Source organism: Sturnira hondurensis, unplaced genomic scaffold, assembly GCF_014824575.4.
Source record: "Sturnira hondurensis isolate 20B ecotype Veracruz unplaced genomic scaffold, ASM1482457v3 Scaffold0001221, whole genome shotgun sequence".
In the NCBI taxonomy this organism is placed as follows: domain Eukaryota; kingdom Metazoa; phylum Chordata; class Mammalia; order Chiroptera; family Phyllostomidae; genus Sturnira; species Sturnira hondurensis.
The window spans coordinates 1,049,639-1,070,833 of NW_028073852.1; the positions used below are offsets into that span (position 1 = coordinate 1,049,639).

Consider the following 21,195-nt stretch of genomic DNA (forward strand, 5'->3'; position numbering starts at 1 on the left):
GAGCCCGGAGCCGAGGCCACCCCTCACTCCAGTCCCCTGCTACTCCAATGGAGTGGTCGAAGGGACAGAGGAACGGACGGACGGCAAAAGCACCTTGAATGTGGGGAGAGGGTGTGGGAGGCTGAGCAGCAGCAGAGCGAGCGCGTGCGGGGACCTAAGTGAGCCGCTGGGCCGTCACCCTCCTTCTCTGGAAATTGTGAAATGGGTTGTAAAAGATAAAAAAAGGCCTCCCTAAGACGCCGAGAAAGCTGGCGGCGACTCCCGAGAAGCAGTCCCTTCCCAGCCGCTCGGCTCTCCCTGCTCACCCCCAGAAACCCGGCCGAGGAGCTGCTGGCCCAGGGCTCCGTCCGGCTCAGTGTCTGGCAGCCGCGCCGCCATCTGCACCAGCTCCCACCCTCCTGCTCACACCTGCTCAGGCTCCCTACTCCTCACAGCACCCCTCCTCCCCTGCACAGCCTGCCTGGGCGCCGGGGAGCCCTGGCTTCTCCGGAGACCTCCCTGGGTCTCCCCAACGACTGCTGGGGCAGCTGGCCTCTGAGCGCCCATCCTGGGCTGAGGCAGGGGGAGGATACAAGGTGGGCTGTTGAGCCCACCAGGTGGACCTGGCCCCCACCCCCTCCTCCAGGACAGGGAGGGAGAAACGACGCCCGGGCTCAGTGCCCTTCGTGGGTAAAGGTGGAGAGGCCCTGGTCCGGCCTACCGGGACGGAGGTAGGCGGGCACTCCTCTGTCTGACCACCCAGATGACCGGGTCCTGGAGGCAGGGGCCACTCTGGGACCGCCCCCCGTGGTGGCCGCAGGGGCCTCGCACTCGGCAGCGCTGCGGAAGCCCCAGAGGGTGTGCGCAGGTTTGCAGGCTCAGTTTCCAGGCGGCTCCTGTGGGGGGTGTGGTGCAGAGGCACGTGGGCACGTGTGTGGGTGCTCGCCAGCGTGCCTGGGGTACATGCATGGGTGTGGGTGTGCATGAGGGTGATGGGCTGGCACTCAGGCTGTAGACGGGTGCACGCCTGGGGTGCAGGCTCCGAGGGCCCTCGGGCTGGATGGGCCTCAAGGGTGCTGCTCCCGAGGGTCAGGCCTCCACCAAACTCGTCCCCTCACTGGCCTGGACCCTGGTGGCATGGGAGGGGCTGTCCTGGGTCGGTCTCGCCTCCTCCACCCTAGAGGTGGGGGCACATCCGGGCTTACCCATGGCAGAAGGGGGCCCTTGCCCTCCAGGGAGCATCAAACTACAGCTCCAAGGCCCCGACCAGAGACCCAGCGCCCCCCACATGCCCAGGCACCCCTCCGACCCAGCAGCCTGGACTGGATGTGGTGGTGAAGCCCCCCCGGACGCCCCCTGAGACAGGCACAGGGCTCCCTCTGATCTCCAGCCTTGCCGCTCAGGCTTCCGGGGCCCAAGAGCTGGGCAGCCCTCGATGTCGGCCTGTCCGAGACACTACTACACTAGTGTCCTGAGACACTACTCAGTCTCACCGGCCTCAGGCCCACCCTGCCTTGAGCCGCCCTCGGCTACCACAGCCTGGCCATCCCTGGGGCAGCACCCATGACCCCAGCTGCTGCCCACGGCTCCCTAAAGGTGGCTGGTTGAGAAGGGGACGCAGAGGCCCCGCAGGGAGAGGGCAGGCGTGAGAATGGGGAGGCGGGAGGAGCCAGAACCACTGCAGGGGGGGCGGGGGCAGGAGTGGGAAGTGGTGGGCGGGCCCCCGGCCTGGTCCTGGGGGCCTGCGGGGGGCGTCCGCCCAGAAACATGAGGCAGCCACGGGGGAAGCTGCTCCCGGCCGGCCCAGGAGAATGTTCCAGAAGCCATGGTTGGCCCAGGAGCCTCTCAGGCCATAATAGGGAAACTGCGGTTGCTGGGCCACTGGCCCCTGGGACGTCATGATGACAGGGGACAGGCCCGACTGCCAGCAGCCCAGAATTAATAGAAGAAAAGGAAACTCGGATATAAGTCTGGTTCTTATTAAAAGGGTAAATTTAGCCCTTTGGTGGGGGGGTGGGGGCGGGGGCGGGTAGGGGCGGCCGGTGCTCCCCAGTGGGGCCGCCCTCTGACTCGCGGAGAGTGACTCACAGGGCCCCGGGCGGGGCGGGGGGGGAGGGCACCCAGGCAGCGGGCGGAGGGTTGCTTCCCGCCCCCCTGCGCTCCTGTTCTTTACACCTCCTGGCTCACACGGCCCTGGCTGGTGGCCAGCACCTCCCAGGACACTTGAGGTGGGACTGACGGACTGACAGTCAAGGCAGCCCCACCCCCTCAAGCCCCTCCCAGTGGGAGGAGCAAGGGCCTCCCTTCCCTCCCCCTGGGGGTAAGCCTGCTGCGGGTGGCCGCCCTGGTCTTGACCCCGGGGACACGAGCAGGTGTGCACGCGAACAAGAACGCAGGCGTGCACACCCACACACGCATTCGCACATGCACGAGTGCATGTGAGTGCCTGTTCAACACAGGCGCGTGTATGCCCAGCCCTGCCCACCCATCAGAGGGAGAGCTCATCCGGGGGTGTCTGCCCCACTCCCACACCCCACTCCCTGGACTGAGGCCCCACACTCTCGGACTGACCCTGGACGCACCCCCGTCTCAGCGGTGGGCACACAGGAAGCAGGCAGCTGGGACAGGTACCCCTGGTAGCAGGCAGCTCTGCTCACAAGGTCCAGTGTGGCCTGGCCACACCAGCACAGGATGGGTCCCCGAGAACTGGTCCACAGGCAGGCCCTGTGGCCAGGTATTCCCCAACCACAGGGTGGGCCCCGCCTCGGCGCCGTACACGGCTGGACACTCTACTGGCAACCGGTGAGCCAGGGTCTTCACCTCCCATGGCCCCGCAGCAGTGATGTGGTGGCCACGCTGGCCAAGCCCCAGGGCCAGGTCAGCAGGAGAAGCTGGGCGGGGGTCCAGGGGAAGGCAGTGCTGGGGGACCCCCAGGACACTCTGCATCGGGCCAATTCACGCACGCATCCGTCTGTCCGCCCTTGCATCCACGTACTCATGTAACCAGCCAGGGGTCCAAGGGGCTGAGCACCCACCCACCCCCTGCCACACCCGGCAAAGGGGGCTGGCTCGAGACAGACCTCCTGCCCTCGGGAGTGTGCCTGGAGGCGGGGGGCCCTGGAGCAGGGGAACCCGCCGGAAGGGCGGAGGAAAGCCCCGCACCGTGCGCGGTTGGCCTGGCACACAAGAGAAAGGACGGGTCGTCAGGAGCACGCGAAAGGCGGCAGTGCTACCTGGAACCTGAGCTGTGACAGGAGGGCAAGGGGCCTGACCAACGGAAAACGCTCCTTACCCCTCGGCAGGACCTCACAGCCCGGCGGCAGGGGCCCGGTGGAGGGGCCTGGGGCTGCCTGCCAAGCCTGTGTCCCCGCCAAGAGCGCTCGTGACTGGCCTGAGTAAGACTGGACTCCGGCGGGACCCTGGGGAGCCGACCTTGGCCTGCCCAACACCCAGAGCCCACCCTCCCAGGTCCTTCCAGCATCTGGGGGACGTTGTGTGAATCAGGACCTGGCAGAGACCTCCAGCCCCTCCATATCCCACCCCAGGCGACTTTGACATGCCACCTGCTCCCTCCGAAGTGCAGAGATGAAAACTACGTTCACGTGGAAATTCCATGAGCGCACGCAGGAAGAAAGAAAACCCTTCTCTGAGGTGAAACCGTGTTTCTGGAAACTCAGGAGGTGAGTGGCTTCTGGGGTGGGGGAGCCACACCCCACAGGCCTGGGGGTCCCCAGGGCGCAGAGCAGCCCTGGGGCAGCAGGCGGGGTGGCCTCCTGCCAGACCAAGGGAACCAGCAGGGGGTGAAGGGGCTCCAGGCGGCCCAACAGGAGCTTCCAGCAAAGAGAAGACCCTGTGCCCAGCCCTGTGCCCACCAGGCTCCCACAGGAAGGCAAGTCCAGGGCTTGGAAGGCACCTGGGAGGAGCCAGCCCAGAGGCTTGTGTCCCTACGGTGCCCCCAATGTGAGCAGAACTCAAGCAAGAGGCCTGGCTGACCCTCTGCCCCTTGTACCCCATCTGCCCAGGGGTGGCAGGGCCCTGAGCCTGAGGACTGACCCCTCACCCTGGTCACACACTGGGCTCCGGGAAGGTACCCTGCACAGAAAAGGCCCCACGGCTCTAGGCGGGGGAGGCGCCCCGTGCCTGGCAATCTGCTCGGCGCCCTACACGTGACCTCGAGTCTGGAGGCAGAAAGACGCACTGTGCCCCACAGCTTCCTGGTCCCAGGCCAGGCCCAGGGCCAGCTCCCCACACCCCAGGGCGACCCAGGGTCTGGCAGGTTGCCCAGGGGCTGCCCGGGATCAGCATGACGATCCGGGGGCGGGGGCGGTGTCCAGGTAAGCCCAGGGCACCTGTGGACCTCACTGGCATGGGCGGCTGGCACAGGAACAGAGCCGCAGACCAAACGGCACAGCCATCACAGATGCCCAGCCACAGGCCGAGCTCGTCGCCCGTCCCCCGTCCGGGACTGAAGCCCTAACCAGGCTCATTCACCAGACAGACAGGTGCTGGGCGCCCGCAGTGCGCGGCGGGCTCACCCACCCTCACCCTGGGCTGGCCTGCGAGCCGAGGAAGCTGAGGCAGACAGGCACCCTCGGACTCTCTGCGGCCCTCTGGACTCAAAGCTGCCTTGGGGCCAACTCCCTGGCCTGCTGGTGGCTCGTCCCGGTGCAGACGACCCGCAGGGCATGAAGTAGCCCTGTGTGGCTGTGGGCAGTGTCGCCTGGTGGGGGTGGGGGGCCCACATTTGTGTGGCCAGCCCCCACTGTGCAGGCGCTGGTCAGGCTTCCAGAGGGGACAGGCTAGAGTGGGGTCGCCAGTGACGACGTGATGGTGGGACTTGGGAGAGAGGTTGGGGACCGAGGCTGAGCAGCTGGGGGTTTTCAGTGGCGCTGCCAAGCCACAGGAAGGAGCGAGGGGGAGGCGTGGCCAGGAGGCCTCCGGGCAGGGAGAGGACAGGGGGCTGCCGAGGGGACCTGGGTGCGCTTGGTCCGTGGGGGCAGTCAGTGCCAGGAGGGGCCCAGGTGAACCCTGTCCTGGGCCCCCAGTGAGCTCTGCACTCCAGGATTCATGCCTTTATGTGACGTGAGACTCCCCACCCCCAAGACTCGCTTCTATGAACAGGGTGTGGCTGTCTTGCTCCCACCCAGTGGAGAGGCCCCTGATGAAGGAGCCTTTGTCTCCAGCCAGCAGGGGCCTGAGGCCTCGTGGCTGGGCAGGGACAGGGTCCCCTGCAGCTGAGCCTCAAGGTGCCTGTAGCCCAACAGAGCCCCGGACCCATCTGCGTGCTCCACCAGGGGGGCGAGATGATAAATGCCTGTCGCTTTCAGCTGCTAAATGCGGTGTAACCTGTTACACAGCAGAAGCTGCTGAATACACCCTCCCTCCCCCCGGCCCCATGGAGCGGCGTGCAGGGCCCTCACAGGGCTTACAGTGTCGCCCAGAGCCAACAGGGAACCTTCAGGAAAGTACAGGGAGGACCAGGCAGGAGTCAGCTACTTAGAAAGCAGGTCTGCGCCTGCGGACAAGTCAGAAACCCAGGCGTGTGTGTGAAGTCCCACACCCCCTGCTAGACGGTGTCCTCTGGACCCCGGGACACAGACGCACAGGTGCGCCCCTGCCTCCCCCGTTTGGAAGCCAGCTTCCCCAGGGCGCCTTCAGCCCTCTGGCCACTGTGGGGATGAGCAGGTGAGGAGGGCCCTGTGCCCTGCCCCCTTCCTCTCGCTCCGCGTGCTGAGGGCTGTCTCCCTGTCGCCCACCCAGGGCCTCGTGGACAGGACCACATTGGGTCTCACCGTGCGTCTGTCACCAGGTCCCCACAGGCTGTGGGCCCTGGCTTCTCTCAACTTTACCTGTGTCCTCACATGTGGGGCTTTTTAAGGGTCTGTGTAAAGATGCATTATAATTTAATTTAGATTTAATTTTAATATTAATTTAAAATAAATTAAAAGCTTATTTTTAGGACACCCAAAGGGATGCAAAAAGCCTCCAAAAGGGGACCAGCTTCAGGCAAACTGCCCAGGCGTGACCTCCTGTTTGGGGTGACCGTGGCAACCTGGCGAGCGGATGGGACAGGGCGGCTGCCCCAGGGGGCGGACCAGAAGGCCCTGGAGGACTCGGAGTCGGGCTCCTCTCCCCCTCTGACCTCCTGAGGGTGTGGAGGGCCCTGCTCATGGGCCAGGGACAGAGAGGTGGGCCATCACCTTCTCACGAGGGCCGCTGGGGCCAGGAGGCAAGGGCGAGCCCTGGCCTCAGCCTCCCCACGTGCACATCCCCATCCACCGCCTGCCGGGCCGGTGGGGAGAGACAGGGCCTAGCCGGCATCTGGGTCCGTCCCCTCTGAGTGCGAAGGGCCGCCCTGAATACACACACCAAGGCCACCAGAAGGCCACCGCAGGGCAGGGGCAGGTCATGAGCCCGTGCTGAGAGAGGAGCGACCGGGCCTGGAGAGGCAGAGGTGGGGGTGGCGAGGGCACTGGCAGGAAAGGACCCTGGTGAGACAGGCAGGCAAGGCGGGGGCAGAGCAGGGGTGTGCCAAGGCCCAAAGCCCTGGGACGAGGACTTGCCATGAGGGCTCCCCCTGAGGGGCAGGCGGGAGGGAGGCCTGGAATCCGAGATAGCTGCAGAGGGTGCACGCCTGTGACCTGCTGCCTTGGGGACACCCAGCACCGGGCTGGGGCCGCGAGCACATCTGTCTGGCAGGTCAACACACGGGCCCGACCCTAGGGCCACAGGGGGCGGGAGGGGGTGGGGGAGGGGAGGGGGTGGCCCGCGCTGCCCTCCAAGCTCCCTGGCCACCTGCACTGAGCCAGCGTGGGGGCCGCTGACCTCCTCCCTGGGGGCTCCCCTGCCCAGCTGTCCTCACCGAGCTGCACCCTCGTTGGCCTGAACGGACCACAGGCCTGGGCTCTGGAGCAGGTCGGGGGTCAGGGTCTGGGGGTGCAGGGAGTTCTGCGTGGGCCTGCCCACACCAGGGGAGGGCTGGGGGTCTGGAGCGGGGGCCCGGTGGGGGTGGGAGAGGAGAAGCCCCAGGTGCTGTCGCAGCTGGAAGCCGGAGAATTCAAGGAGGAAAGGGGTGCTCACAAAAGCGGTCCAGGGGTTCGGTACTTGCTCCCCGGCAGCACCCCAGGGTGAGGGCCCCAGGAGGACTTGGAGCCTCCCTATCCCCAGCCACCTGCTAGGTCCCCCTGGGTGTCCTGCCTCTGACACCGAGGCTCCCAGCGGTCCCCAGAGCCTAGCACAGCCAGGCCCCCAGCACCCCCAGAGTCTCAGAGCAGGGCTGGTCTCCACCCCCCGTCTCCATGACATGAACCCCTGAGAACCCTGAGACACCACTGGGAGCCCTCACCTCCACCCCCAAGGCTCCCAGAAGCTGGGGCCCTACTCCCTAACTCTGTGTTGGGCCAAGGCCTCAGGATGGCAGGACATCTGGACAGACAGCCTAGAGCAGGGCTGGGGACTGCCCTGGGGGTGCAGCCCCTGGCCCCCACAGGCCTCTGCCCATCTCCTGCGAAGCCCAGTGGCCGCTGGCCGCTCAGCAGGTAGGCTGTGGGAACGGGGTGGGGACCAGCCTTGGGGTCACGCTCACCGCTCCGGCCAGGCCTGACCGTGGATCCATTTTAGAGATGGGAGGCAGAGCCACAGAGGGACAGAGCATGGACTGCGACAGCTGCAGTCTTGGGCTGGACGGTGGTCCCGAAGCAAAGTGGGTACTGAAGGGCGTGCCTGGGACACAAGTCTGGGGGGATGCTCAGCGGGCTCACCGTCCCCTCTGGGCTGGAGAGGCCCCGGGGGGCAGGGGCGGGACCCACAGCCCTGCCTTCTCCCTGCTCCTGTCAGTCTCTCTGTGCCCTCGCTTCCCATTGGTTGGCCACCCCCCAGTCCCTGCCTCCACGAAGGGGAGGGACACGCTCCCCCAGCGTCCCTCCTCACCTGCCGGAGTGCCTTACCCAGGCAAAGCTGCCAGCTCCTGCCCCCCATCCTGGATGCCCTGTGGCACACCAAACCTCTTGTTGACAGCAGGGAGCCACCTGTCAGGGGCCCGGCAGGGACAGACAGGAAGGGCCCCACTCAGTGCCTGGCCAAGTCCCTCCTGCCCAGTGGACCTTCCCTGCTCCTTGCCCCCCCCCCAACAGGTGCGACACGGGCAGGGAAACGGCCGCTTGCCGGGCCTCTCCGTTCAGCTCTGACACCTTTGGAAAATGCGGTGCGTGCAGCCTGGGGGCCTCTGCAGACAGCAGAGATGGTTCTGGAAGGAGAGGAGATGAAGACCCGGCCCCTGGGAGGTGGCCACCCACGCTGGCATCTGTGGAGGGCGTTGCCAGCAGGAGTGTCCCACGTCCCTCGTTGTGGGCCAGAGGGGGCGGGGCCGCTGGGGTTTTAGTGGGGACCCTGGTGTGCCCAGCCCCTCTCCTCCTGACGGAGTTTCCCCAGGGCCCCTCGTCGCCAGCGTGGGGGGTGACCACAGAGAAGACCAAATGACTCTCTTCACGTCCACGGGCCACGTGTGCCACCCAGGCCAGGATCTGCGCCTGTGCCCTGAGGTCCTGCCGTCCTGGCTGGGGCCCGGCCCAGCTCTGGGGGGTGCTAAGGGGCAAGAACAAGGACAGCCCCGAAGGGGGACCCTGCAGTCTCCGGGAGAGGTGGTGGGTTGGGGAAGGGCCCCCCCAGCACGGTCAGGGTGGTCCACAGGCTGCTGCAAACCCTGGGGGGTGGGACAGACTGCCCGGGTGCTCAGGGCCAGGAGGTCACTGGGTCAGGAGGTAGAACAGGGGCGGAGGGACAGTGTTGGGGCTGGGGGCCTGGGGGCAGCTGCACTATCCACTTGGTGTGCAGGGCAAGATCGCTATGGGCCCAGGACCCCCGGCACCCCCAGGACCCCCGGGGATGAGAACCTCAGCTGGGCCAGCAGCCACACGGGCTGGGGATGGCCCCAGAGGCGCAGGGGGCACCAGACACAGTATTTAGGAACCTGCAGGGACAGTGGAAGACACAGGGAGAGGGTGGGAGCTGAGCTAAGGGGCGGTGGGCTCCGCTTAGGGAGACCCAGAGGGAAGGGAAGCAGGGGTGAAGGCCCTCGGGGGATGACCTGCGGGTTAGGCGGCGGGGCCGGGGGGAGGGGGCTCTCCTGTGGGAATTCCACGTGGAGACAGGACGCAGTCACCTAGGGTGGGTGCTGGGAAAAGGCCAACCCAGGCTGGGGGCAGCCCCAGAATGAGTCCCGTCTAGACCTGGGGAAGCCAGGGCAGGCTGCTCAGCAGCGGCCGGCCCGGCCCAGGGGGCCCTGGCGGTGCCACCAAGGGTCACTGGGGACCTTTGGGCTCTGCTCCAGCAGGCAGTCAGAAGCCGAAGCGGGAGCAGGTGGTGGGAAGCAGCACAGACCGGAACACACGCTCCCAGGCTGAGCAGGCCAGCTTCCCCGAGGGTGGCCACACTGTGGCTCTCTGGAGGCCTGTGTGAGGGAGGGCGTCCTGAGTGTGAACTCGCCTGGTGTGAGTGCACCAGAGCAGGGTGTGGCGTGAGTCCTCTGGGCACCTGGGAGCCCCGGCACACCCACTGCTGGCCTGCATGAGGTCGAGGCCCACAGGATGGACGTGGCCTCTGCCCATGAAAGGGATGACCACGTGGGCTGCCGTGGGACGCTGGGCATCCACCGACGGTGCAGCCCTCTCCCCACCCCGATGCTGCACGCCCCTGGGCTCCAGCCAGCCCCCGTCTGCCTTCTCCTCACCCCTGTCCAGCTGTGCTCCCAGCACTGAGGGCCCTGCAGGGCCTGGTCTCTGATGGGACGGCTGTGGTGCTCACCCCCCTGGAGCTGCCTCTGGAATTCCCAGGGAAGAAAGGCCCCAAAGGACAGGCGAGGGAGCCACCGAGACCTACCCTCTCCGGAGAGGGCAGCTGCTGCGTGGGTTAGTTCCTACTTCCTAGAGAGAAGGAGGCACTCTTCCTGGGGGGCGGGGGGGCCCACGGAGGAGCGGTCACCCTTTGGGGGCCTGAGCCTGCTGCTGGGAGGCCTCTGTGGGCAGCACCCCATCCTCTGCCGTCCCCTCCTCACCAGTTCTGGAAACGTCCAGTGGAAAACCAAGCCCCTTCACCCAGGGGCTGCCTGGCCTTGCCTCTGGCTACAGGCACTCGGTGGGACCCCCAGCCTCAAAAGCCTTCTCATCTAGACACTCGACTCTCAGTCGGAGGCTGGAGGAGGGCAAGGGGCAAGGACCCCAACCCACCTGTCTGTTCCCTCTTCCTCCGAGACCCTCAGTCAGGATGAAAACAAAAGACAAAAAAAAAAAACCCACCACTTCCTGGCTGATCCAGTCTGGAAGCTAGTGGCTGGACAGCTGCAGCCGCCCCAGACGCCACCCGGCTGGCTCCCGGCCTGGGCACCGGACGCTCCCCACCCCCCTGGGCCTGTCTGCTGCACCACCAGCGCCCACCTCACAGCAGGGCGGGCGCCCCCAGAGCGCCCTGGTCTCTGAGCCCCCACCAAGCCCCTTGGGGTCCCCATCCTCAGAGGCAGCTGCTCACAGGGCCACGGGAGGCGGCAGCGTTACGCATTACAGCAAACGGGGCAGCCCGCTGACAAATAGGCCTGTGCGATCTAAATGGTGCATTATCCCATAAAACCGTCAGCGGGCAGGGCGGTGGAGCCGATGTGGCCCCGCGCCCTCGGGCTTCCAGGGCCTGCTCCTTCCATGCCCCAGCTGCTGGGCGGGCAGGCGTTTTCTACATGCTGGTCAGATTTTGTCGTTGCCTTGCAAGACCGAGTCTGGTGGGAGAAACACAGCCCCAGAGGCTGCTGCGGACTGTGGAACCCCTGGGAGCAGGTCCCCCCATCTGCCAACAGGGCACAGCTCTGCATCCGGAAGGCCTGAAGTCACAGCAGGTGGCTAATGTAATGTGATGAGGCCCTTCCAGGAGGGCCCCCTACCCCCCCCCAACCCCCGCGGAAGGCTGTGGGCAGTGGAGGTGGTTAGACCCTTCTCTGGTCTCTGCCCCTTGAGTCAGGCCCTCCAGAAGGGCTTCTGTTCTGAGGGTCACTTCTTTTAGGAACTGGCCCGAAGTCACTGGGGACGGGCGTGGGTTACCACGCCTTGATAAAGGGAAAGCCACTCCTGGGGAGGTGATGAGGCCGAACAGGGACCCCCAAAGGCCTTGCAAGGTTTTTCTCATGGGATGCCCAAACCGACACGCCAGCCCCGATGCTGCCCAGTACAGTCTCACAACCCCTCCATGCTGGCCCCTAGGGAGGGTGCCTGGGGCCCTCTGAGGAGGCAGCCCTGAAGGAGGGCACTTCGCTGGGCTGAGAGCAGCCAGTGTGCTGGGCCCCCGGACTCTGGCCGTGCCAGACAAGGCAGCCACCACACGGGTCTCTTCTGGGGGGTGGGGGGGGGCATGTTCTGATATTTATGGGAGGGAGGGAGCCAGGAGGGGCCCCAGAGGCCTCTTCCGGGAGGAAGGGCAAGGGGGCGCTGGGGGTGGCCACCAAGGCCCTTTCCGCTGCCCCGCCTACAGGAAAGCACTCCTTCCCAGGGGCCCTGGCTGACCTCCATCTGTGCTTGGGAATTCCCAGCTCAGGGCTAGTCTCAGGCTCAGACCCTGGAGTTAGACCAGGGCATTCTGGGAAGTGTAGTCCTCTGGGAGTTAGGAGGGCCTTCAGATAAGAAGCCAGGAAGGAAGACCAGAGAGCAAGGGGCTCACCCAACCCTAATCCCAGGGTGGACATTAAACATTCCTGGGAAATGGCTGAACTTAGACACGTACTGCCCCGAAGGACCCCAGCCAGCCAACGCTGAGATTCCAGCCTCAGATCCCTCCTGCAGCGGCTTTTCTGAGCAAGTTGCCTGGGGCTCTTATTTTGGTGGGGAGACCCAGGCCAAAGTGACACCCATCCCCACCCCCCGGGGCCCACTCCTGTGCTCATGTCTGCTACCCCCAGACACCAGGAAAGAGAAGCACCCACCAGGGACAGGGGTGTGACTTGCGGGCTCTGTAGAGGCTGCGGCCCGTCCTGGGCTCACCACATTATTTATGCTCACAGCCCACTCTGATGACAAGTAAGTTGACAGCGAACATCCTATCAACTTGCTGGAGTGTATCTTGATTGTTAAACACACTCTTGAAGGTGTATGATCATTTATCAAATTAAAATAACCAACCCTTGCCTGTCCTTGCCCAGTCCCCTAGGTCCCCCTCCTCCTCCACCTCCTGCCCAGGCACCCAGACCCTGGTCCTGTGGGGAAAGGGGGCCACAGCCCGGGACTGTAGGGACCCCTGACTTGCGGACCACCTCCCCACCCCGCCCCAGGCCAGGGCAAGCCCACTAATCGCCAAGAAGTGACAAACGCCAGAAGCCCCACCAATTAAATTTAAACTCATGCAAAGCTCAGTGGCTAGTAAATTATTATTTTTATTAGCTTGAACCAAGTTCCCGTAAGAGAGAAAGTCAACTTGCTCCCATGAATGGCTCTTGTATAATTTATTTAACTCCGAGCTCTTTGCCAAAGCCTAGAATATTTTTAGCTCGTTCTGTTGTTGGATTTGGCTTTTTTATGTGTGTTTCAGAGGGGTATTTTTAGCCTCGTCCATGTTATGCTAACAGCCCCTATGTGTTGTGCCCTGTCTGCGAGGGCTGCTGAACCCTGTCTCACAGCCCACGAGGGAGACTTCTAAGAATAACTGGGAGCGTCTAGGGGTGCGGTGCTTCCCAGGGGCAGGGCAGTATCTGCACAGGGCCACTCCCTGCCTCCCTGGCTACTCTGCCTTATTTCTCATGTGACCGGGATATTCCTATAGGCAAATCTTCATAGGTGTGATCAGACGTGGGGGCAGCCCAGGGCCCAGAGAGAGAAAAGCCACATTCCCCAAGCCACCGCAGCCTGGCGGGCCCAGGAGTGGCTGGCTTCCCGGGCTGGGCGCTGGCAGTGCCTTTGAAGTCTGGTTCTGTCACTTACGGAGCAGGATGGGTAGAGGCTTCGGAAAGTAACTCTGTTCACACCTACTTAATGTTGGTAACTGTTGCAGAAACACTCCATGGTGTCACTGAGTTAATGAGGTATTTACGAAAATGTATTTTTTTTTCCTTTACAAAAAAAATCACATGGGAAGGAGGGGAAACCTTTGATGGGGTCTTTTCACACTAGGGAATTATCTTTTTCCCTCTCCTGCGCTTTTCTTTCTGAGACTGGCGGGTCCGAAGCACGTGGAAAGGGGAGAAATCCGCAGCAGTCTCCCACCAGCTGGGCCCGGCCGCCCTGTTTTACTCCAACCCCTCCGGCCCAGGGTGCCTGGCTGAAGGTAGGCCATTTACACCCCAAAGGAGACAGGGGAAGGGGCGGAGAGGAGAACCCAACCCACAGCCAGACCGCTGACACCAGGCTGGGATGGCCCCTCCACCTTCCCGGTCGGTGCCTTCCTCGGGGGAGGCCCGGTGGTTCCCGAGGCTCGCCCCCTGTAGGGGGGCGCACAGAGAAGGGGGGAGGCCAGGAAGCGGCCCTGCGGGGAGGAGCCGCGGGGCTCCTCCCCTCCCCCCACCGGCTGCCTCCGCACTAAACGCGCTCGGGAGAGGCGTGCTCCCCACTCGCTCCAGGCAGCGCTGCTGATGGAAAACCTTGGGCGGGTGCGCTGTTGATTTTCCTTTTTTCCCCTTAGATTTCACAGCTTTGCCTCCGGACCATCTGTATTAGAGACAAAATCTAACACTGCACTGAGAAGAACGACTCCAAACATTTTAATTGCACCTTTCGGTGGCAAGGTTACTGGAACAGCCCTTCCCCAGAAAGCCTGCAGCCCGGGCACTTTCATTTCTAGAGAATCGGCAGGGGCGGCCCTGGAGCCCGACGTCCCATCGGGGTCCCTCCAGCTGACCTTGGGAAAGGCACTGGGTGGGGACGAGGGAGAACGGAGGGGCAGCGGGGAGGGACGAAGACCCTTGGCCCAGCCGGGGAGAATGTGCCAGGCGGGAGAAGTCCCCAGAGGCCGAGCACTCAGTCTGCGGGGTTGGGTCCTGCTCCCCTGATCCAGCTGGGCCAACGTGAGGGAGCTCGGAGCGATTCTCCCCGCAGGAAGCAGCCGGAGCAGTGAGGGGCTGGCCGCGGCGCCGTGGCCTGCAAGCCCCGGGGGAGGGCGTCCACAGGGAGGGGAAGAAAGCCCCCCAAACTGGCCATTTGAAAACCCAAACACGAAAATGTAAGAACAATTTTTAACTTAATTATACTTTTTTCCTTTCTAGACTAGGTCATGTATAGATACAAACCAAAGCAAAGTGATGGGGGTATAATTTCTTCTCTTTTTTTTAATGATGTAGCTAAATTTTGGAAACCCTTACAATATTCTGGCTTTCGCTCATTTCGAGTCTTTTTCAGTGGCAGATGTTTCTCACTGGACGCCCACGTGGCCAGCCTTCCTATCACAAATGGGTTGGACATCTCCAAGCACAATAGGTCTCTCAGGTCCCCCAGGGGGTGGAAACGGCCTCCAGGAGCAGGGAACACGTGGCCCTCCAGCCCCCCTCGGAGGGTACCCTCGGGACCTCCAGCGCCCTCTAGAGTCCCCTGCGTGAGGGGAAGGCAGTAGGGAGGGTCTGGGCCAAGGACACAGACCAGGCAGCACCCACCCGATTTCTCCGAGCGCTCCACGGCCCAGGCTCCAAGAACCATGTGGTCAAACTTGCAAGACAATGGTCTGGGCCACCGCGCCACGTTCCCACCTGACTTGATGGTGCCTGCACAGAAACAGGGGCCCAGAGGGGACATGGCGGCTGACCGGGACCAGGCCGGGCTACGGGGACTGGTGAACCGGGAGGGGAACTGCAGTCTGGCTGAGCCTCCCCAGGGGACGGCCTCGGCGTGCCTGTGCACTACCGGGAAAGCCTGGGGGTCAAGGGCCTTTCAGACCCTTGCTTTCCGGCGCCGGTACCTGCCAGGCTGGAGGGCAGGGGTGGGGGCGGGGATGCAGCCGCTCCCTCCCCACCCCCAACACGCAGGCTCAGCCTTCCCACCGGCCTCTCGCAGAAGGCCTGGTAGGGGAGCTGTGGCTCTGTCCCTGCAGCGGCCGGGAGCCGCCCCCCACCACCACCACAGCCCCCCGGTGTGGGCTGAGCTGGGTGGGCAGCCCATCCAAGGCAGAGACACCACCACGGGGGCAGCCAGAACAGACGCGAGTAAGTCCCCAGCTGCCCCGAGAGTACTTCTCTCTCCAGTCACAAGTCCAGAGGAGGAGGAGGAAAGGGAGGGAAAGGAGGAAGAGCGCGAAGAGGAAGGAAGGGCGGCCTTTCTGAGGCCCACTCACCCTGGTGCACCAACCCGCGCCGCAGGCTGTCCCTGCGCTCCCTGCGAACTTCCTGAATCTCCTCTCGCTGCCGGTGCCAAAAGCCCACCAGTCGTTAAGCGAGGTCGCCTATTTTTTCATTTTAGGAAATTCTTGTTTTTCTCTCTGACCGCCCTTCCTTCCGACATTCTCCCCTCTAGCCCGGGCTCTGCCATCCGTTTTAATTCACACACTAATTGTAATCCCATTAAAGCAGATATAATTTTATTAGTATTCACAGTTCATCAAGCTAGCAATAATAACTGTTACTGCCAGATTAACAACAACAAAAAGGCAAACATTTCTGATGTTGAAAACAAACTGTAACCAAAGGCAAGCCAACCTTCCAGGGCGACCATGGGGTCCCCATGCGCGTCCTGCAAACTTGCGGAGCTGGGCAGCGACCTCCGGGAGCGCGGAGAGGTAGCTGCCCTCCCCTCCCCGCCCCTGGCCCGCTCCTCTTCTGTCCTAGCTCAACCGTAAAATCAACGCCCCCCCGGAGGAGGACTGCTCCGGAGGCCGGGGTCACAGACCCACCCTCTTGAGGAGGGATTCCGAGAGGACTGGAGCTAGTGGCGGCCCGCTCTCTCTCCTCTTAGAACAAATTGATTCCACAACTCGCCTGCACCGAAATCCTGCCGCGGCCGCGCCTTCCCCAGCCGCGCCGCGGGCGCTGCGCTCCCCCGAGCCGCGCACTGGCCACGCGGTGTCCGGCTTGAGCAGGATACCAGAGGCACTTGTTAAAACGAAAGCATTCCCTGCAAACCCGTTCTCGCCCTGACACTTCAAGGCTTTATATAGAAACAGGATTTGCTCGTCCGACACCAGCAGTCCCTATTAACGCTTACCCCGAGCACACCGCCCTAATCCGCGAGGCCGCGGCGCGCCCCGCGCCCCCCGCCCAAGTCACAGCAGCCGTTTGTTCCCCACAGAAAGTGCCTCGTTGTCCCAGCCCCGGAATGTCTTAAGGATGTGAATGCAGAATGCAGAAATGTGGTTTCCGCGGAATCCAGTTCTGCAGAAAGGGGTGGGGGAGCGTGGCAGGAGGGTAAAGGCTTCATTTTTAGCTAGATCTGGGGCTGCCACTCGGAGACCCCGGGAGACCCCCGGGAAGGCCGCTCTAAACGGCTCTGCTCCGCGAGCGGGAAGCGATCCGCGCCCGGGCAACTCTCAGTGCCAGAGCAGGGAAATGAAACCAAAGGCTTCTTAGCAAATGCTTGGAGGAGAGGAGGGGCGTGCGCCTATTCGACCCCCGACCGTGTCCACCCCCCGCGGGGCCTCCTCTCCCGCGCCTGCCCGGCAGGCACTGACCTGTGTGCGAAGCCATGGGCAGCGGCGACGGGAAGTACTTTCCAGGCTGGAAGTGTGCCCCGGTCTGCGCGGCGGGCCCGGCCGGGGCCAGGCGAGCGGCGGCCGCGGCGCTTCGGTGGCCCAAGCTCCCGCGCTCCGACAGCAGATGCGGCGGCGGCGCGAAGTCGCGGCCATCCATGCCGGGCCCTGGCCCGGGCCCCGGCCCGCCGCCACCTCCCGGGAGCAGCGCGGCCGGGGCCCGGGGGTGGCTTGGCGCGCGGGCGACGCGCCGGCGGCGCGGAGGAGGTGGCGTCCGGGTCACCGGCGGCGGCGTCGGGACCGGTCAGCACGCCGGTGGACTGGGCTTCTCGGCAGGCGGCCGCACGCGGAACCGGCGGCCGCCGTGCGGGTCCATAGTCTGCAGAGGCAAGCAGAAGAGACTCGGTGACTGGGGGCTCAACTCCCCCGGGGGTCTCCGCCCCGCCCGTCGCCCCCCTCCCGGAGGCTCTAGCCCGGGCCAGGCCCCAAGTCCTGGCCAGAGCACTCGTGCGTCTCTCAGCTGCACGCTCACGAGCCGGGCGACCCGCCACCCCGGTCCCTGCGCGCACACGCACCGTCCCGACCACGCTCTACCCGGAGCAGCCTGGAGGAATCCAGAGCACCGCTCGCCTCTTCCCCTTCGCCTCCCCGCGGGTCCCTGTAGCGAGGGCGCCGTGGCGAAAGGCTGCTGGCTCCGCGGGGTGATAAAATCCCAAATCTGCGAAGCCATCACGCGCGCACACACGCGCACACACACACAAAAACTCACTCACACGCACACCCTCTCCCCTCCCCCGCTGCCCAGAGGTGTCTTGGTGGAAGGGACTAAAGGTCCACGCTCTCTTTTTTCCTCTCCCCTCATGGCGAGGTCCAGCTTTTACTGCATTCCTCATAACCGAATAACCATGCTAATTAAGCGAGTAATTTTATTGATTGTAACTCAAGAGTTTTTTTATAACCTTCCGTTCCTCCCTTTCCCATCCCCCCATGCGTTTTTCGGTCCATTCTTTTGAACACACCGTCCCCCCAGCTCCAATGGGACCAGGCCCCCATTCTGCAGCACTGGGCCATGAAGGACCCTGGGCTAGCTCCCCCGAGCCCCTGGCGTTTGCGTCTGCCGCTGAAGTCACCTGGGCCGCCGCTCCGCAATGCCCGGTCTGCTGCCCCCACCCCGGAGCTGCCTAGCGAGGCTGGAGCAGTCACCCCACCCCCCAATCAAATTCGCCCAGGATCAACCTCTGAGGATTCGGGGCTTTAGGCGGTGGTGGGGAGATGCTCTGAGCATAAGAAATTTTTCTCTCTCCCCCAAACACCCAAATCGGCCACGGGGTTTCTCCTTCAGTGCCTGGCCCGGGTCTCGGAGTGGCACCAGTCTCCAGGCGGCCAGGCGGCTGGGAGTCGCGGGGTCCGTGGAGCCCGGCTCGGCCCTCCGAGACTCGGCCAGGCTCACCACAGCCTTCGCCCTCACCCAGGTCCCAGCAGACACCCGACTTCCGTCTTTCACCTCCGCCTCCCGGGAGGGCCTCGTAAAAATGCCCCCACCTTCCTTCTCTTCCACCGCCTCCCAAAGTGGAGAGTCCACTCGGAGACTAAAATGGACAATTTCAGACGTTTATGTGCAGAGCAAGGGACACAAACTGGATGACTGCGCGCCAGCGTGGACCTCTCTAATTTTGCGAAATTCTCATTTCCTAAATCTTCATTGTTTTGTTTTCTACCACTTCCAACAAAAGGGAGGTGGGTAGGCATAATAGTCCTAATGGTAAACTTTGCAGAAAATCCTTTTTTTTTTTTTGCTACCAACCGTGACAACAAAGCGATTAAGATGTTTTCCATTTCGTGGATACCATTTTAAATTGCAATATTTAATGCTACGGGTTCTACAACGTCTGATTAACAGACGATTTCGTGTTTGATTTAATCTATAACCAAAAACAGAATGTATTAAATGATTACATATTTGCTCAGCTGATAAGCTTTTTTCATATTTATTCGGAGAGCTTTTACACTGTAAATAAATGAGCCGGGCCCTACACAGCGCTCTCTTTGTCTCTGAACTTCACACAAAGGGGTTTGGGGCTCACTCCCCTCTGGGATCGCCGGCTCTCTCCCGGGTCTAACAAATAACTCGGCTCGCCGCCGCCTGGGCCTGCACTGCGAGCTCCCGGCCGCCAGGGCCGCAGCGAGGCGGGAACCGAGGTACGCGGGGCGGGACAAAGGGAAAGAAGGAGGGGAGGGAGATCCGGAGCCTGTGGCTTCAAAGACGCCGTAGACCCGGGGCTGCGCGTGTAGGGGTCGTGCGCACTACGCTTTTGTTTTGTGGGGTTTCTTGTTTCCAATAAGAAATTTAAAAATTGCCCAGAAAGCGCGAGCTGCTCCGATTCTCGGGACGCGGGCTCGGCTGCTAGCAGCGATTTTAACTTCCACCTCCCGCGGGCGGGTCGCGCGCTGGTCGCGGGCTACACGGACCCCTCCTCGCCAGCCCTCCTGGGTTTTACGCAAACTAGGAATGCATTATCGTGGCCCGTCTGTGCCGCTGCGATTCTCGCTAGGTCGGAGGGAATTCTCTTTGTGTTCTTCGCTCCCAGGGAGAGGCCGCGCCGCGTCTCTCTTGCACCTCCCGAGGCCTGAGGAACCCAAGCAGGACAAGGAGCGGGGCGGGGACGTGAGGGCGCAGAAGCCTGGGCCCCGAGCCTGGGAGTCCAGGCGCTGCCACCCGCGGGTCCCAGGGCTGCGAGCGCCGCCCCCTCCCCCACGAGGCCGTCGCAAAGGACAACAGCGCAACTCCGGGTTGGGCCGATCTAAGGCAGGAAACAAACCGCAAGCGGCGGCGGACAGGGGGCCCGCGCCCGCCGGAGAATCGCGGACACGGGCATTTTCGGAAAGAACCGACTCTCGGAAGCCGGGCTCTTCCCTGGGGCAGCGGGGCGCGGTCCCGGAGCCCACTGTTCCTTCTTCGCGTGGCTCGCGATCCCTTTGTGGGATCCCTTAGGTCTGCTTTGATTTTAACTTATGCATCTCAAAACCCGCCCTCGCTTCGGCCTCCCGCCGAGGACGAGGACCTCTTTCCGTCCCGCTCCCCTGGCGCCATCTCCGGGCGCTCGGGTGCCGTGGGGCCTGCAGGCTGGGCTGGGGGCTAGGCGCACAGCGGAGGCCCGCTACTCTGGCGCCGCCGAAGAACCCGCTCTCTGCGAAAAGGCCGCCCCCCACATACACTTCCCGAGAGAAGATCCAGGGCTGGGCTCGCGCCTTACCCCCGAGCACCCGGGGTGCACCCGCCGGCAGACGCCGCCTTGCGGGCCGTGGCTCGAGCCCCGCACGCTGCCCGGAACGCGCGCGGCGAAAACGCCCCGCCGCGCCGGCTTCGCTCAGCCCCCTCCTCCATCACCACCACCCACCCCGAAAAAATATTTTGAAGTGAATTAGGCTCTGGAAATCGAAACCCGAAAAACTCGCCATTACCCGTCCTCGCCCCGCACCCTGCCGTGAAGCCCCTCTGGTCAACTGCTGGGGCTGCCTGGGCCACCAGGAGCCGGGTGGTTCTCTGCTCCGCGGAGCGACCGGGCGGGGCCGACCCAGACTGCTTCGGGGAGGGGAGCAGGGTGGGGGTGGCAAACAATCGGGGTTCGTTCGTGGTGCCACCGGAGCCGGCACGCGCCGGCGGCATCCGGGACCATGTAGACTGTCAGCCCGCAGCCGCCCGCGCGGTTCGCGCGGGACGCAGCCTGACGGTCCCTGTCCTGTCTCGATTATTTATTTTTAATGCTGTGTGTCGATCGAGACAACAAGCGCTCAGAGCAAAGCAAGGACGCAATGGGGGGGGGGTATTTTAAACCGATCGATAAGATTTTTCAGAGGAAAAAAATCGCTCTTACATATTGTCCATCTTAAAAAAAAACCCTGCTCGACATTATAACGGATTTTTTTAAAGGGAAGATATATATATTTCTTAACATCACAATCCTGATTTTCTCTTGCTTAAAAATGTAAATCCCCAAAGCCAAAATAAAAAAATAAAATAATAACAAAAATACAAAAACAAAAAATGAAAGCAATTTCAGTTACTTACTGGAGGCTGTTTCCTGGATACAATTGAATGCAATACAATTAAACCAGTAAATGTGACTTTGTTTTGTATTCCTATTGGTATTTTCAATGTGCTGACTGTTGCACTGTAAATGCACCGCTTCCACAACAACGACTCTAGCGAGCCCATCCAGAGCGGCTCTCAAACCTGCAGCCCGGCGCGGCGAGCCACAGGCCCTGCATACTAATAAGCTCGTGCCACTCAGACCCGAGCAGCCAGCGCGCTGATTGGCTGCGCGTCCCTCCGCGGCTGGGAGCTCGTGCCACTCATTCCGCGTAAACAGGCCTCCCAATAGGCTGGCGCCGGGCCAGGGAGCTGCCAATCAGGGAGCAGCAGGGCTACTACCGAGCCCGATGGCGCTTAATTCAAGCCCGGCGACTGCGCAGCTTCTCTGCGCAGATCGTAGCTGCTGAATGGGAATCTGGTGGTGCAGGGCGGGAGAGGGAGCAGGGGCGAGTGGGAGCGCGTGTCCGCGCCGAAGGGGAGGTCTTTTTTTTTTT

At 63.2% G+C, this 21,195-nt stretch overlaps 1 protein-coding gene across 2 annotated transcripts in view; it reads right to left on the reverse strand.

The window, feature by feature from the left end:
• The window catches only part of BAHCC1 (BAH domain and coiled-coil containing 1), a 54,385-nt gene extending 33,535 nt beyond the window's left edge, over positions 1 to 20,850 (reverse strand). Inside the window, exons 1-2 of one of the 2 annotated variants that reach the window (XM_037068302.1) lie at positions 20,678 to 20,850; positions 16,591 to 16,987 (exon numbers count right to left, since the gene is read on the reverse strand). In XM_037068302.1, coding sequence (XP_036924197.1) covers positions 16,591 to 16,768 — 178 coding nt within the window. In that variant the 5' untranslated portion in view covers positions 16,769 to 16,987; positions 20,678 to 20,850. Of the gene's footprint in view, positions 1 to 16,590; positions 16,988 to 17,183; positions 17,518 to 20,677 lie in introns of those variants that run through there. The other variant, XM_037068311.1, reaches the window with a different exon arrangement.
• Positions 20,851 to 21,195: the final 345 nt, after the last annotated feature.